The sequence below is a fragment of the Carex rostrata genome, chromosome 21 (assembly GCF_964058835.1).
Source record: "Carex rostrata chromosome 21, lpCarRost1.2, whole genome shotgun sequence".
Classification (NCBI taxonomy): domain Eukaryota; kingdom Viridiplantae; phylum Streptophyta; class Magnoliopsida; order Poales; family Cyperaceae; genus Carex; species Carex rostrata.
Genome location: NC_135938.1, coordinates 283,545 through 301,858, shown reverse-complemented (window position 1 = coordinate 301,858; position 18,314 = coordinate 283,545). Strand labels below are relative to the sequence as shown.

The 18,314-nt window shown below is 33.4% G+C and overlaps 2 protein-coding genes across 4 annotated transcripts; both read left to right on the top strand.

Annotated features, from left to right (window-relative positions):
* Positions 1-499: 499 nt before the first annotated feature.
* LOC144573406 (uncharacterized) lies at positions 500-1,713 on the top strand. The gene has a single exon (XM_078323187.1). The coding sequence runs from the start codon at positions 509-511 to the stop codon at positions 1,691-1,693; it is 1,185 nt and encodes a 394-aa protein (XP_078179313.1). The 5' UTR covers positions 500-508; the 3' UTR covers positions 1,694-1,713.
* An 11,879-nt stretch (positions 1,714-13,592) lies between these two features.
* Positions 13,593-18,282, top strand: LOC144573125 (uncharacterized). 3 transcript variants are annotated; one of them, XM_078322816.1, is made up of 13 exons: positions 13,593-13,719; positions 13,954-14,053; positions 14,159-14,267; positions 14,395-14,483; positions 14,571-14,627; positions 14,730-14,838; positions 15,000-15,101; positions 15,174-15,238; positions 15,935-16,038; positions 16,129-16,193; positions 16,539-16,593; positions 17,194-17,264; positions 17,605-18,282. In XM_078322816.1, the coding sequence occupies exons 1-13, from the start codon at positions 13,662-13,664 to the stop codon at positions 17,608-17,610; spliced, it is 990 nt and encodes a 329-aa protein (XP_078178942.1). In that variant the 5' UTR covers positions 13,593-13,661; the 3' UTR covers positions 17,611-18,282. The 3 variants fall into 3 exon arrangements, with proteins under 3 accessions (XP_078178942.1, XP_078178939.1, XP_078178941.1); XM_078322813.1 differs by lacking the exon at positions 17,605-18,282 and having other exon boundaries at positions 17,194-17,562; XM_078322815.1 differs by lacking the exons at positions 14,571-14,627; positions 17,605-18,282 and having other exon boundaries at positions 17,194-17,562.
* The last annotated feature ends 32 nt before the right edge of the window (positions 18,283-18,314 follow it).

Here is an 18,314-nt window from a genome sequence, read left to right as displayed (position 1 = left end):
GCGTGGCGTGCATCATAAATTCTTATCAAACATGCAACCTCATGCTACTTAAAAAAGTAGGTATGTTATAAAATTAGTGGTTTGCGCTGACTTTAGATTATAAAAATACTTGGCATTTGGCAAGGCAAGCCACATTAAAGTTATCTTACATATATACTTGTTAGTGTACATAATAATAATAAGTTTGGAAATTTTATTGGAGGATTGCTTATTCTCCAATCTCCATCTCGTTTCGTTGAAATTACAGTTGTGCCCACAGAATAGTATGTGGCTATGTGCTATGTAGCTTAGACGTCTCAATTCTCGAGGTTATCGAAATTTGCCACGTCAACATGTGTAGCAATGCATTAGTAAAAAGGTGGCGCGTGCAAAAGAAGCTCTCATTCATTAATTGCCACCTCTCTCTCACTTTCTTTTTCTTCGCCCAAAACCCTAAATAAAACCCCTCTCTCTGAGTCTCTTCTCTAAAGTTTAAACCCCAGACCCCCAACACACTCTCCAATCATCAATGGCGCCAATCCAGCTTTCCCTCCACTCTTTCTTTATTTTCTCTCTCTCCTTTGCCTCCGCCATTCTCCACCCTGTCGACTATCTCACTCTACAATCCATCCATCGATCCATGTCAGACCTCCCCGGCTCAACCTTCTTCTCCACTTGGGACTTCACTACCGACCCCTGTACTACCTTTACTGGAGTCTCCTGTTCAGGTGGCCGTATTGTCTCCCTCTCTCTTGGTGACCCACGAGCTGGTTCACCTGGCCTGGCTGGTACACTACCTGCCTCTATTGGTCAGTTAACCGCATTAACCGACCTCTCTCTTGTACCGGGTCGGGTGACTGGTACAATTCCGCCTGCCATTTTTCACCTCCCAAACCTTAGATTTCTTGCGCTTTCATCAAACCTTTTATCGGGTCAGCTACCAAATTCATTGTCCCCTTTCTTCAGAACTATCGACATTTCGTCGAACAGGTTGAGCGGCTTCTTACCTGCTTCGCTGTTTCATTTACGGGTTCTAACCACATTGATTCTGTCCCATAATCGTTTCGTGGGTTCCCTCCCCAACCTCATATCGTCTCCATTAATTCACCTTGATTTGAAGAATAATATCTTATCGCATCAAATACCGGCGCTTCCTTCTTCCCTTCAGTATCTTTCACTCTCTTCGAATCATCTCTCAGGTCGGGTAGATAATGCGCTTGCGAAGCTTGTGAACCTAAATTACCTTGATCTCAGTTTCAACCTCTTTAGCGGGTCCATACCCGGTACACTGTTCTCGTTTCCAATTAGATCTCTCCAATTGCAGAGGAATTCCTTCTCTGGCCATCTCTACCCGACTGCTCCAGTCCGTGAAGGTGCATTGTTAGACCTTAGTTACAACCAACTTACAGGTACAATACCGAAAGAACTAGCAATGGGTGGTACCATATATTTGAATAGCAACAAGTTATTTGGTGAGGTACCAGGTGAGTTTGTGCAGAGATTAGCGGAAGGAAAGATTAGATTATTATACTTGCAACATAACTACTTGACCAAGATTATAATCGGATCAGGTGCGACAATTCCTGTAAGTGCTTCTGTGTGTGTGCAAGATAACTGCATGGTGCCGCCGGTGGGTATGACAGCATGCCCGGTAAGGTCGGGTCGAAGAAAACCCCGACCCGCTTGGCAGTGCTCTGTCTGGGCCAAAGGCTGAGAAGGGAGAAGAACGACGGGGTGCGTATTTTGTACTTTTGACCCTTGATTTATGAATTTTTGTGGATATGTAACAACAGGATGTGTATTGAATACAAATGTTAAGAGATTCCTTTCTGCGGACATAACATAACTTGACCTGTATTTGATTGACAGAAGTTGGGAAAGAAATAGAATAAAGAGAGAGAGCGGGGATATGATATGATATGATATGATTATTGCCTTTTGGTCTTTTTGACTTTGATGGTTGCTTTTTGTTAATGTTTCCTGATAGTGTTTGTAGTGTGTAGTGCTTACTGTACTTGGATTACTTTTTTGCTTCTAATTATTTTTTAACTTTGTATTGCAATTGCAACTGCAACTGCAACGCAAGCGATCTCTGTTTTTCCCTTCAACAACAACAACAACAACAATAATATTTTAAAACGGTAAATAGATAAAAAAATTGGGCTAATTGATGGAATTTTAGTTCTTTTATTAGAACATGGCAAGTTTGTTGTGCATTTTTACGATAGTTCTTCCCTTCTTTTTTTTCACTGGGATGAAATATACTGACAATTAACTCTAATTTTTCAATTTTATCAATATATATAAGAAGTAAGAAGTAAATGTAGAGTCCATAGATTATCTCTTTTTCATTTATAAATATAAATATTTTTTATGAAATTTGGTATAATTTAAGAATCATCATCTCATCATTAATAAAATGTGTCGATAGATTAATTTTTAAATTACTGGATTAATATCCAATCGTTTTGAATATTGCACAAAATTGCACGGTTTGTATGTATCGTACAAAATAAATAGTTGCAAAATGGTGTTATAACTAAAAAGTAGTTCAACTTTTAATTCACCTAATTGTCAATCTCAATTTGCACAAATGTGCCAAATGGTGTTATGACACTTATTCACACTTGACAGAGATGAATGCAATTATGCAACAGACCGAGTAGAGACTAGAGAGTAGAGTCAGACAACATCATTACAATTTAAAGTATACTTTTTAATCGACCAAAAGATCCTATTGCTATACAAATTACAAATACAACGATGATATTATACTGTTACTGTACATAGTGACAAACATTACATTACATATAGATAACTTAATTGTATTAGCGTGTGCTAATTGTGTCGTCATATTTTTGTAATGGCACGATTGGATTCTTATGTGCACGCAGTATTTATTGTTGGGAAATTCGAGGCGATATATTATTACTATTACTATTACTATTACTATTACTATTTATTTATTACCAGCAAAGCAAGGCAGCAACAGCAAATGTGTCCAGTCCAGTCCAGTCAGTCCAGTGCGGTTGTTTTGTAATCATCTCCTCTCTCTCCTCTCCGCTGTGCGCCTGTGCATGTCATCATGGGCCCCCTCCTAATAACGAGATTTTATTGGTAAATGAATCTCCATTTTTATTTGTTTTGCATTTCCGAGAAAACATGCAACTTTTGAAAAGAGCATTCAATATCATCCAAAACAAACACTTTGGATTAGATATAGAGTTAGGCTGGGGTGCTATGGATAGCATAGTGGCCTCTATGCTACGGCTCAATATTTGAGTTTTCAAAATCCAAACGGTCGATCCGAACCGTTCATCTTATTCTCCATATTAATATCTGCTTGGAGACCAAATTTTACATTTTTCTGAATTTTTTTACTATTTATTAAGTATTTTACAAAATTGTTGATCCAACGGTGGCTGCACAAAACAGTAAAACCGTTGGATTAGCGATTTTCAAAGTGGCTTGATAAATAGTAAAAAAATTCAGAAAATTATAAAATTTGGTCTCCAAGCAGATATTAATATGGAGAATAAGATGAACGGTTCGGATCGACCGTTTGAATTTTCGAAACTCGAATATTGAGCCGTAGCATAGAGGCCACTATGCTATCCATAGCACCCCAGCCTAACTCTTAGATATATATACCTACATATATATATATAGTCCGAAAATAACTCAAGTTTAATATTTAAAACATATATTAATTATTTGATTAACAAATTTTGCCGTGATACCTCTTGCAATTTGGTAATTAAATTAAAGGAGGATGTGAATGTATAAATGAATAGAAGTTAATTTTGATTGGAATTTATTCCCATGGGGCATGGTCGCATGGACCAAGGACAAATCTCCATTTTCAATTGAATAAAATATCAGCAATGACCAATGAAACGGGCTTAATTAGGCTTTTCATTCTAAACTAAAAAATATCACACGTCAGCCGTCACGTGAGGCGACAAAAAAAACATAGTTGATGATGGGATGGAAATATGGAATGAACTGAGCTGTTTCAACTTTGAACTCTTCAGCATAAATTGTTTTCCATGCTATTTTATTAAATAAAATAAATATTGTAAAAATTCAAACAGATTTGCGTTTCAATTCAAATTAGTTAGTTCTCATAAACTCTCATGTTAAAAAACTTTCACCAGTTGTTTGTTTTTTTCTGCTGCAAATATATATATATATTTTTTTTTTTCAAAACTCCGGCATAATTTAATATCTTTTTGACGAATTTAAAATTATAAATTAAAAAGGAAAACGATGGACAGCAAAAAATAAACCAAAAAAATCATCAGCTTAAACAATCTAGAAAATTAATACAACAAATCTACCCAAGTCACAGTACTGCTTGCTTTCATCAATCATTAATATTTATTCACTCTAATATATTTTTTTTACATGTTTATGATTAATGATAAAAAGAGCTTATATATACACGAATGACTAGGTAGCCCCAAATTTTTTATAAATATCCAAAAAAATAATTAAATTTAAAAAAATAACCAAAATTAGGCAGGATTTCAAAATCTACCCAAACCAGAATTTTTTTTTTCGGTAATTCAGTCTCAAACCGGAAACTTTTTTTTTTCCGGTTTTAGAATTCCAAAACCAGCGGCTAAAAAAAATTTAGTTTCAATATTTTTTTCTTTTTTCAGATTTTTTTATTTAAATAGAAATATTTATAATTTATTTATTTTTTGTATTGAAATATTAGAAATATTTAATATATTTCTTTGAAAATAGATGAAATACTATATAATTTGATTTATTAGAAAGACTGCTACAAATAATCCGAATCAACATTTTTCATGCCGAATTTTTTGCGGCTGTAAGAAAAATTAATATATTTATTTATGTGTTATTGGAAAAAAATAAAATATTTGGATTCTCAGTTATTGATCCCAGTTCAAAAATCACGTCTAAGTAAATACATAAAATATTATCATCTTTCTAGTACTTTTAATTTCTAAAAAGTGGTATCTATTTTAGAAAAAAAATAAGTTATTTAATAATTGTTATTAAAAAGAATTCTCAAAATAGATACAACTTTTTATAAATTAAATGTACAAAAATGATCACAATATTTTCTGTATTACCGAGAAGTGACTTTTAAACCGGATGAATAATTCAGAATCCAAGCATTTTTTTTTAATAACTCATAAAGAAATATATTAATTTTTCTTACAGCCACAAACAATCCGGCATGAAAAATGTTGATCCGGGTTATTTGTAGCAGTCTTTCTAATAAATCAAATTATATAGTATTCCATCTATTTTTAAAGAAATATATTAAATACAAAAAAAAAATTATAAATATTTCTATTTAAATAAAAAAATCTGAAAAAAGAAAAAAAATATTAAAACTAGAAAAAAAATATTAAACCTAGAAAAAAAATTTACGGTTTTTTTTAGAAGTTGGTTTTGGAATTCTAAAACCGGAAATTTCTTTTCCGGTTTTAGACTGAATTACCGGAAATTTCTTTTTCAGTTTTAGGCTGAATTACCTGAAAAAAAAATTTCGGTTTGGGTAGATTTCGAAAACCTGCTCAACTTAGGTTATTTTTTGAAATTTAATTATTTTTTTGGATATTTATAAAAAAATTGGGTTGTAACAGTATTTTGAAAAAATCCGTCCAATTAAGATCTGGACCATGAAACCTACATAACTGGATCAGAAAAGATAAGTCCGGACCGGTCCAAATAGTTCCCAAAACGGATCTAGCACGGATTTTTCTTGGTTTTTTTTTCACTAGAACCGTTCCAACCCGTCCAAATCTAGACCCGTGGACCTAGGTAGCTCGAACCGTGAAAAACCCGTTTCGAACCGAACCACCTTAACTCCCCTACTTTACCCCCTTAACCCTCTGTACCCCCTATACCCGTCCTAACCCTCTTTACCGTCTGGACCCCACAACCCCCTTACCCTCTACTTTACCCCCTAGACTCCCCTTTACCCCCTAAAGGGAAACAAATCACCTGCCCCCGGGGGTGTAGGAAAATCCTGCCCTCTCAGTCACTGCGGGTAGGACCGATCACTGTTAAAGGAGGTCGGTCACTGTTACTTTTTAAAATGGGAGCCCACTAACAGTGATTCTGGGAGCAGAAATTTCCTGCTCCCAAGAGAGCAGACGATTCGATCTCCCCCTAAAGTAACGCAATTTTTGAGTTTAGACTTGTATGGTGCTTATTGAGAAATAGCGCAGGAGGCAGTCTTATTTGAAGAGTCCGGGCCTTTTAAAGTTCATATATATTAAAGCATCTTGGATTTAGGGTCTGGACCAAAACTAAAAAATTAGATTCCTTCGTGGGATTTGAATTCCAAACTCCCTGGACCTCTCCTCCAGTCCTCCTATATTAATATACCTACTCGGCACTCGGAGTCGGACCCCTAATCAAATTACTTTACTTAAAAAAATATATATATTCCTAAAAAAAGTTACCTTTTTTAGGTATTTTTTATTTTGATGCATCAGATACGTACCTTAAGGATCTGTTTGAATTATCGTAACAAGTAATGCATTTTATTTGCGAATAAAATATTTTTTTAATATTTTCGAACTAAACACACAATAAAATGTGAAAAAACATATTATATGCTTTATTCGCGAATAAAATTAGAATTACGAATTATTCACTTATAAAACACGAAAAAACAAGATTTTTTTGGTATTTTATTGTTGCTTCCTCGTGGTACCGAATTATTTTCGAATTATTTCCGAATCACAAATTTTTAATCTCGCCGAACCGAACCCGAATAATTCATTTGTCACTGTGGTTTAATTATATGGGTAATTATAATATCCCCCAGCTTACCATCCCCCATTTTATCCCCCGTCAAAGTAGATCAATTTTCTAACTATAATTATCAGTTTCAACTAATTTGTGATCCCTACAAACTAATCTATTTCTTTACTGCAGGGGTCTTCAACCATTTTCAATTTTCTAACTCTCGCACACTTTAGTCAACCTACCTCCACCTCCATGAGAGCACCTCCACTATCTCCATAGATCTGGTTACATCCCAAATTGTTGCGTGCTTCATCTTCTTCCCTTCTACGCCTCCAGACACACTGTCTACTGACCCGACCACTAGAAATCTTACCATCCCGGAAATCTCCACCTCTCCTACCAGATCCTTCTTCTCTAGAGCTTTTCGTTCATCGCCTCCGAAGAATCGCTTGAGGATTGCCGAGGATCAGAGGCCAGTATTGATTCTGTTAGACTTCGGTCTTCTTTGCTTCGTCACTTCTTTGTACCGAGGACCACCGTTACGGTAGCACCAATTAGGGCTGACGTTGACAGGGACTCTGACAACTCAGGTGGGGGTGAAGCAAAGGCTGACATGGACTGCATAGTGTTCCTAAATCGCATGGTCCTGAGCTTCATGGAGGACAATATGAGATGAACACCTTGCGCGCCACCTGTTTGATAAAATGTCCGAGAGAAGGTTCTTAATTGAAAGTCAATTTTTTTGTCAAGTTATGTTATGCGATATATAGAATAGTTGTTAATTCTATTCAATGGTTTGTTCACTATATTCAGGATTGTTTGTTGCCGATTGTGATTATGTGTTTTTCCTTGTCTCTTCTCTTCTTCCCTGAAAAAGAAAGATGGAGAAACAAAGACAACATTTTTTGTACTTAAAAAAAATATAGAGGCATGACTACTTGATATTTTAGTTATGAATACTTGATATTGTAGGAATATAAACTTCAACGTGTATATATAAATACTTGATATCTTAGGTATGAATACTTGATATACTCCATCCCAATCAAGCACGCTTCTGCCGGGTCAACTCCATCACTGTCGACCGTCTCAAAATGAGTGCTAAATGTATCGAGTTTAACTAATTTTGTCTATGTCTATTTAACTAATCTCTTTCGTGTTTATGTTCTTTTTCTTCATGCAGTAGCGAGTTATTTGCAACAAAGCTTCATTAATGGTGAATTAGGTCAGTGCGTACTAAGTACTAAGAAATGACAAAAAAATAAATTTTGAAAAAAATAGAGGTGTATGAATGAATACTTAATATCTTAGTTATGAATACTTCAACGTGTATGAATGAATACTTAATGAGGTATGAATAGTTCAACGTGTATGAACGTATATGAATACTTTCTCAATGAGATATGAATACTTGCGTAATGAGATATGAATAATTGTGCAACAGAAAATTCGAAAGTTTGTCATTATTGATCTCATTTGAAAGATGAAATTATGTAGAAGACATTCGTGATTTTAGATTTGCAAAATTCCTCATAGATAGTTAGATATATTGGTTAGATTCAACGGAGATAAAAAAAAATCACCTCTAAAAACGTGTAAAATATGAATGAGTGATGTGTCCAGTTTTTGTATTTACACTTACACGACGAAGGTGAATACTTTCTCGATGAGGAATGAATACTTGCGTGATGAGAATGAATACGTGTGCAACGGACAACTCGAAAGTATGTTATCATGGATCTCATTTGAAAGATAAAATTATGTAGAAAACATTCGTGATTTTAAATTTGTAAAATTCATCACTGATTGTCATAAATATTGATTAGATTGAATGGAGAAAAAAAAACATCTCTAAAAATGTGTCCATTTTTTTTTTTAAATATTTGATATCTTAGGTATGAATACTTGATGTGTTATATATGAATACCTAATGCATTATAGATGAATACTTGCGCGTGTCAGTTATAAAATATTTCAAATATTAGGTGATTCCCAAATAGTAAGTAGTTCCCTAGATAGTTAGTAGTTATTCAAGTAATTAATGACTGAGGGATGAAATGAGAGATTGTTACGGGGGATAGCTAGGTGCTCCCTAATTGTATAGCTGGTTGAAGAAGTTCCCTTGAGCATTTTCTCATAATTTGAGTAAAGATATTGACAGTATAGTTTTAGCATCATGCGGTGGACGGATAATAAGGTTATAACAATGCATATTATTTGTACGCTGCATAGAGCCAAAGCTGCGAACGATGTGCTTTCCTAGACATGTAAGTGATGTAACTCACCTTTTCCCCTGTAACTGGACTTACAGTTAATAATTCGCTTTAATATCTCTTCAGCTTGCTTTTTTGTGCATTTTAAGATAAAGAAAAAGCGCGGGACCTGCTATTAGCTTTAATTAAATTCGTTTTTTTTTTTAAGGAAATTATTTTTTGTCCATTCCTTTTTAAAATATCTATAACAATATTCATTTTTAAATTCTTTTGACAACAATACTATTCCTACTTTATCAACACGTTCACAAGCCATTACAAATTCATACGTTCAAGCGGTTAAAAATGTTCAAGAGTATTGTCTTTGTCAATATATCAAAGATTGATTTTCCGATATTATTTATTTTGATAATTATAATTTTTTTTTAGTATATTTTTAGCTTTCTGAACGCATGAACTCATAGTGACTTGGAAATCCATACTTTCAGAAAGTCGACAGTGTTGTCGTGTTGACAAAGTTTTTGGAATAAAAATATAGTCTTTTATTTTAATACCGAGATAGATTAGAAAAAAAAAAAATTCTGAAGCTGCGACAACCATCCTTTCCGAGTGTCCAAATAGAAGAAAACGAAACTCAGTTGTTGTATTTTTAATTAGGATCATTTAACGCAGGTACTGTAGCGTTGCATGCAACAATTTAATCAAGAGAAAAAGTTTTTATCCACATACCTTTGTCTATAATTTGTCCACAACATCTTATCCACTCTTATCTAACTGTTTTAAACGGAAATTCATTGTTCTTATCCAATTCGACAAAATATAAATCACAACATATATTCCTTTTTCTCAAAATTAGCTTTCGCCTTCTTCTTCTATCTTTAGATCTCCGACCAGACTCGCTCCAATAACACTCCGATCAAACTGACAGTTTCCTCCTCTCTCTCTCTCTTTCTTTTCTCAATTTTGAAATCGAGACCAGATTGCAGATAGCAGAGGAGATCCAGGAGACCAGATCATAGCTGCCCCCATCTCTCTCACGCTCTGACCGCCGTACACATAAGCTCTGCTGTTTCTCTCTCTGCACCTCGCTCCGTCATTTCTCTCTCCGCATCAGCCCTCCGCCGTGTCGTGCTCTATACGACCAGTAGCCAACTCGGTAGCCACGTGGCAGCGCTTCTCGTCATTAAGGTACTTCAAGTAAAGGCAAAGGCGAGCGATGAGGGTCGATGGTCGATCTGATGATGTGATGTGACGCAGTTCAGGTACTTCAGGTAAGCGAAAGTTGTCGTCCAACCCACGTGGTCAAGGCCAAGCTTATCTCCAAGATCGCCGAAAAGAAGATCAAGGCAGCTTGTGGCATCGGCGCCCAGTGCGTGAGATCTAGATCTGAGTATTTTTTTTTATCAGTTTCCTTTTTGTCGTGAATTCGCTCCTAGTTTAATATGGTACGTAGACTTCTGATTTTATGAGATATCATTTTATTTTAATGCTTGTTGTAGTTAATACATTCAGAATTGTGAACTAAAAAATTATTTGTTGTGTTCATTTTCCTTGTTGTACGAGTTGTTCCCTTCTCTGTGCTTGCTTGTTTACTTGCTTGTGGGAATCAAAATTGCGATGCAGGTCCTGCTGGTACTGGCTCTGCCTGTGTTGCCTTTCCTATGGGAAACTCTAATTTCTAATTGATGAGTTAAACACAGTGTTTTTCTTGAAGTTTTAAATGCTGTGTAGATGTAAGACTCTTGTTGGAATTTACCAATACAGTTGGGATGGGAGCAGCTATTTATTTGGTTAGATAGTGGAAGTGGGATATGTCTGGTAATTGACTGATAATTTACTGTAATTTCTCCTTTTAAGTAATGAAAAACCTAACAGCCACTGTCCAACCTTATTAAAAAAGAGATAATCTATTTGTATATATTGAGACCCTTGTGCTTGAATTGTGATTTTTTGCAACTCTGTTGAATTGCTAATTCATTGTTAATCGTGGTGCATCTTTGATCTGTGAGTTATTTTTTTTTAATGCGTGAACCAAATTTGTTGGATTGATTTAATTGCCATATGATTTTGACTTCTTCCCTCTAATCTTGTTACATCCCTAATTCTTCTTAAATGTGTTAAGATTAGTATTGGTACTAATAACAATACAATTGGGTTACTGGTAAAATTTTTGGATTTGCTGTGTTTGGTATTGTTGGACAGAGATATTTGTGTGGTGAACATTATGTTTGTGTTGAACAAATACTTTTGAACTGTACAGTTTGCAATTGTTATTTTATAGTTAACATTTGTCAGTTTACAGTATTGAAATGTTATAGTTTTTATTTTTTCACTTTTTATTTTTGATGTTCTGGATGTTGTATACATTCAATTAGTTTATAGTTTACATCTACCAGTTTTACAGTATTGGCATTTTGTAGTTTGTACGTTTTGCTTTTATAGTTTAAGTTGACAGTTTTACAGTATTAAAATTTTATATTTTTTACATTTTGTTTCATCGTTTTCATATGCTAATTTTACATTATTGAAATTTTATAGTTTGTACGTTTTGTTTTTATAGTTTAAGTTGACAGTTTTACAGTATTGAAATTTTATACCTTTTTACATTTTGTTTTATCGTTTTCATCTACTAATTTTACATTATTGAAATTTTATAGTTTGTATGCTTTATTTTTATAGTTTAAAAGTGACAGTTTGAAAGTATTGAAATTTTATAATTTATACGTTTTGTTTTATATTTTTCATATGTTAATTTTGCATGACTGCAATTTTATAGTTTGTACATTTTATTTTTATAATTTAAAGGTGAAAACTTTACAATATTCATTATTTCGATGTTTTGTGTGTTAATAAAGAAATTTTTTTTTTACAATTTTACATTTTATTTTCATAGTTTAAATTTACAATTTTACAGTATTGAAAATTAACATTTTTAAAATTTTATTTAATCTGTTAATTTTACAATTTTGTAATTTTAGAGTTTTTACATTTTGATTTCACAGTTTAACTTGATATTTTTACAATATTAAAAATTAATATTTTTCAACATTTTATTTTATCATTTTCATCTGTGAATTTTGCATGTCTGTAATTTTATAGTGTTTGCATTTTATTTTTATAAGAAAAAAAGAATAAAAAAATTAATCAGAAAATTTAATTTTATCTTTTTTATCAAAATAACTGCTAATAACTAACACTGCCAATAATTTTCTATAACTGCAATTTTCAAAAGTACAGTTTGAAAGTACATTTTTTTGTCAAGTTGTGCAAATTGCAATCTTTTTCTAACTATCATGAGATTACTTCAAATAGTTGCTGGATACTTTGTGATTAACTGATATATTTTATGTGATATATTATTTAATTATAAAGTATGTAGAAGTATTTTTATAGTATTCGTGCAAGTCAATTCTGTAAATAAATGGTAGACAATTAGACGCCTTCTTTAATTAAACATGTTCAGGACGATCGAAGAGAGCAATATGAAAATGCATGAGCAGTCCAGTCTCAAACTCATAGTGAATTAAGTAGAACTAGAATAATTTTAATTAAAATGGATGGGAATATTAATTAATACGAGTAAGTGTTCTAACTGGTTCCCCTCTCTCATCCGATCCTCTCACTTGTTTTTAATTTCAAGTAAATGAAATCAACAACTATGATAATATCTTCTTAATTATTTGGATTAGATTTGCAAATATAACATATATATTTGAGTATATTTTATAAAGCATATATATATAGAACTAGTAGTGTGTTTTATGTCAATATATATATATATTCAGAGATGCATGTATTATTAATAGCATGGTTTTTTGTAAAGTTGAAAGAAGTTATTCTTACAAAATATACTGGTATTATTATGCTATATGCTTAGGAGATGAAACCGGAGTGGATATGAAGCGGATAGTAGTAAAATCATATCTATATTTTTTTTTCCGGACACGTATACGGATTGGATATCAACGGATTTAGATACAAATATGGACATAATCAGATAATTATTAAAATAATATAAAAAATATTAAAACAATACTAAACTTTAAAATATTTATCTAATTATATGGTGAATAACGTAATTTTTTTCAGAATAGATATTAAAATATATGGTATATATCTACTTTTCGAATACTATTCGGATATGGATAATTGAAACGTTGAATCATATCAGTATCCATATCTAAACAGATATTCGGATATCGGAGATTCACATCTAATTTTTCGAATATGAATCGGATATTATTTATACCGTTTTCACCCCCTATTTATGCTAATTGATACCCCTACCGAAAAATACCACAATATTATTCAGAATCTTGATTGGACAATGTGTCCAAAATGAAGGGATAAAATAAAACATTTTTTGAATTTAAAAGAGTCGTCAGTTAAAAAGAAGGATTAATAATATCATTATCTAACATGATAGAAGGCTATTTTGGGTCTAATACGGGCTGGGAATTGATTGGGCCTGCGAGAGTTCTGTGGAAGAATACCAAAGGCACGGACTCTGACAGTGGGACCCCACACATCTGACAGCGCGCCGATTCTTGCTGCATGAGGCATGAGCATCTCCACTTGTCTCACTGAGAATTCAGAGAATCATAGGGATAGGAATATTAAATATAGATAGGATAACGCAATTACATAAAAATAAATCCAAAACAAAAGGAGAAAGCAAAGGGAAAGGGAAAGGGGAAGGGAAAGCCAAGAAAAAAGAAGAAAAAGTGAGAGATGCCAGTCCCCTTATTTCAGCTTGCCAGCGACCTCTCTGTCTCCAGGCTCTGCTTTGGTAATTGGTACCTCTCTCTCTCTCTCTCTCACACACACACTGGTCCATTTTCGTTGAGACTTAAGACCATGCTTAGACTCACAAGAGACTGTCATTGGAGCATTTCCTCAAACACCTTGTTCGCATGTTATCACAAGAGACTGTCATTGGATTATACGTGCGTGCGTCCGTGCTATCACACCTTAACCTGCAACCCTCAGGTCTCTCACCCAGTAACCTCATGTGCATCTGTAGGAACGATGACATTTGGTGAACAAAATACTTTCCCTCAGTCACTGAGCCTTCTCAATGAAGCCTTTCGTGCCGGCATCAATTTCTTTGATACTGCTGAAATGTAGGTTATTGATGCATAATCTCTTTCTTCTTTTTTTTGTTTCAGGTAAACCTTTAATTTTTTTTTTCGTCTTAATGTTTCCTCTTTTTCTTTGTGTGTTGGAAGGTATCCGGTTCCACAATGTAGAGCTACTCATGGGAGGAGTGAGGAATATCTCAGCCGCTGGATCAAAGATCAAAAGATTCCACGTGACCGTGTTATCTTAGCTACCAAGGTTACTGCAATTAAAACTAAAGATAAAAGTTTAGTTATGCAACGCTACTCGCATCGTATTGGGCTTATTCTTATGCAACTAAAAGATAAAAGTTTAGTTATTGTAATTAAAACTTACTACAATGTAGGTTGCGGGGCCATCTGGACAAATGACATGGATTAGAGGGGGCCCACATTCACTAGATTCTAAAAATATTTTGGCCGCAATTGATTCCAGGTAACACTCCCATCTCATTTTCTTCATTAATTAAATGCATGCAAACACAATATATGTTGCTACCCTATTCTTCAAACATTGATGCAGTTTGCTTAGATTAAGCACTGATTACATTGACCTTTACCAGATCCATTGGCCAGATAGGTTAGTATGTTTCTCTTCTCTATGACACAAATTTAAAGCATCTTGGAACATTTGACATTATTTTTTCACAGCATTTATATCAATAAAACTTGTATTTGAAAGGTACGTTCCTATGTTTGGAGAGATAGAGTATGACCCTTCTAAACAATACACCTCTGTACCTATGGAAGAACAGTTGAATGCTCTTCAAAAAGCTATAGATAATGGTAAGGTATGCTGCATTAGCAAATTTACTTCTTTTGTAATTTGGGTGTATTTATTTCTGTAGCAACCTTATATATGTTTTATTTGTATTTCAAAAAGCCATCAAAAATCCGAAAAATGTCATGGTTCTCACGAATATATATTTTTCTTCGGTAATGTGATTGCTAGATCAGATATGTTGGCCTTAGCAATGAAACAGCATATGGGCTGATGAAGTTCCTTCAACTTGCTAGGAATTCACACCTCAACCAAAAAATACTAACTATCCAGGTATTTTGTAAATTTGCATTTTGAGTTCTCAACCTTTCACAAGTTTGGTGATTGTAACCTATCTCCTTGCAGAATGCATATAACTTGTTATGCCGAAATTTTGATTCTGGATTAGCTGAATGTTGTCACCATGAGAGGTATGTGATATCATTCTTACATCCACCATATTAATGCGGTTAAGCCTTATTAATAAAGCACTGACATGAATTAACTAAGCATTAGTTGTCCAATTAGGCTTCAGTTTAATCCAGCACTGCTTAACTAATTCTCTAGTGTGATTTGTGAATCTGCCTCTCTTAGGATACAATTGGCCTGTGTTTCATCTGTTTCTGTGTGATTTGTACTTGTACAATTAAACCATAGGACAAAGGAAGAAAAAGAGTGGTATTACATTATACCTTTTTATGTGACCAACTAGTCCATGTCTTTCGTGCCCAATCACGACTGCAGCTCTCTTTTTTTTTCCATTAATAATTCAAAATCCAATTTTCAAATGATAAATGTGAAAAAAAAAAAATCTTGAAGTAATCAATCTGCCATAAATTGTTCATTTTAGTGTTCATTTTGTACAAGATCAAAAGGTGGAATAATTTATTGGTGTAATAATCACAATAATGATTGATTTTTTTTTGGATAGAACAAAAACTCCATTTACTTTAGAAATAAAATAATATCAATAGTTCTCATTTCTTGTTTGGAATTTTGATTTTGAATAATTAGTGAAAAACAAAAAGATATTTGTAGTCATAATGGGGCGCCAAAAACATAGGCGCATAGGATCCATCCTCAAGTTCATATACTATGAAAGAAGTAAAAGAAATTAACGAATTCAGGGTAAGCTTGTTGGCATACAGCCCGATGGCTATGGGAATTCTTTCAGGTAAATACTTCTCCTCTGGTGGGGCCCCCTCTGATGCACGGTTGAATATTTTCAGAGGTCAATTACATTACGTACCAAATTTTTATTGATCTTTTTTCCCGTTGAAGAAAATTGCTGGACATTAATAATACTTGTTACCTTCTACAGGAAGATATTCAGAAGGTGAATCAAGATACAAGCTTTCAAACTCTGTAGTTAAAGCTGCTGCTCTGGTGAGTTCAAATTTTGCATAGTGGGGCTAATTTGTTGCTCTTACTTGAACTTTGAGAGTTTGTGGTGGGAAATTTTATTATATGGGTAATTACACAAATGGTTCAAAAATGATCACTCTGTTTCTAATGTCATACAGAGTTGCCAAGTTCTCGTTTGGACCTTGTGACTTCCAAATTTGCACCAAATTGGTCCCCATTAGATAAAAGGTGGTTGGAAATCCACATGCATCATGATTAGCTTTTAGCTATAAATTTTTTTAACTGTATTTGGGAAGAAAAATGCTAGTCTTGCCAAAATTTGGATTGCATACTTGTAAGTTAAACAAAAATGCCTATATGTTGTAGGAATATGTGAGAATTGCTGAGAATTATGGCATCTCTCCTGCATCTCTTGCAATTGGTACATTCACCCCTTACACAGTGCTGTTTATGTTTCCATATTATATATATTTCATGAGGAGAGATCACTTGACAATGGTTATTTTGACAATCGTAACAACAGTTTTTCAAAATAAAAAAATTCAAACAAAATTGAAAATTAAATTTATAGGTATGTTATTAGACATGTAGATAGCCTAACAAATAAATTTCATGCAATTTAAGTATTTCTCGGTGATGCATCAATGATCGCTAATCTTGGCCATTGAAATCTCAAGTCGCTTGATGTATGGTGAAACAAATATTAAATCTCATCATATGTTTTAGATATGATACGTGGATATTAGATCATGTCTATGATGTTGAATCTCTATTTTATGCTAAATTTGAAGATTGTCAAGATCGTCAAGATAAAAAAATATATATATTAAATGACCCCCCTCCATATTTAGCATGTGGCTTTGTGATCAGATGAATGGTTAGAACTTAGTTTCAAGTCAATAACTATTAACCGACATGATAGAATGTTTTTTTTTTACTACCACCACCTTCAGCTAGATAAGAGTTATTATCAAAGAGGTGTCATTCTTTTACCTTGCATCTTTTTTGCAATTTTTGGCAGCATTTGTGTTGAATCATCCTATAGTTGCAAGTGTGATATTTGGAGCAACTAAGTTATGGCAACTTCAAGAGGTAATTGAAGCAATTAATATACGTCTGACAACAGATATAATTTTAGAGATAAATGAAGTACATGCGAGGTATCCTAATCCTTGCCCATAACCTGCCTCCCTTTTTCAAACTCCAATTTTTTATTTTATGTTTGTATCATATATGATTATGGTTGGGTGCATGGTTTAACAAGTTTTTTTAGTAATCATTTACTTTTTCTTTAGACAACTATATGTGCCCCTTTTTTCTTGTTGATCAAAATATATAATCTGCTAACTGATATAATATTATTGCTAATATAGTTGATTTAATGCGCTTATATTATTTCTAAATCAAAGTCGTTTTTTAATTGTTGTAATGGACATAATTGCATTGTTGGTCAGTTCATAGCGAGAATGCAGTAATCATTTTACGACCTTATCATATCTGGTCAAACTGTGTCAACCAATATTTTTGATGTTCAAAAGTTATGAGGTGCCATTCCCAAATAAAAAAATCGTTGGGATCAATAGTCAGAAGACTATTAATACCATCCACTTTTCTCATGTAATTTCTAGATCTTAGATCTAAACTAAATTAAATTGTGTTGTTAAATTAGTGAAATGTATCAACCATTAGAATAGAAATTGCTGAAACATACAGTATTTCAGTGAAATTGCATCAACCATCACTAAGTAGTCGAGATATTACAATTTATGCTTCAGGCATGTGCAGAAAATATTTACTTGTCCATAATTGTCAATATGAGGCATATAGTATTTCAGGGTCAACCTAATAAAAAACTAACACTACCTTGTCAATCTAGTATACTTAGTGGCAAGTATGGGGCATAAAGTAGCTGCGTCGCTTGTACCATGAACAACGAACACCTTTAATAATTAATATGTTCACGACTCAATTCTTTTTATTTTACCAAATTGCTCAATTTCGTAAAAAATATAAAACATACTAATACTATGCTGAAAGGCATACAATTTTAAAGCGACTTAACCCAATTATAATACTCTCAGTCTCACTATATTACATGCTCTTCCCTGAAAGGAAAAGCTAGTGATAAGCAATATAAGCAAA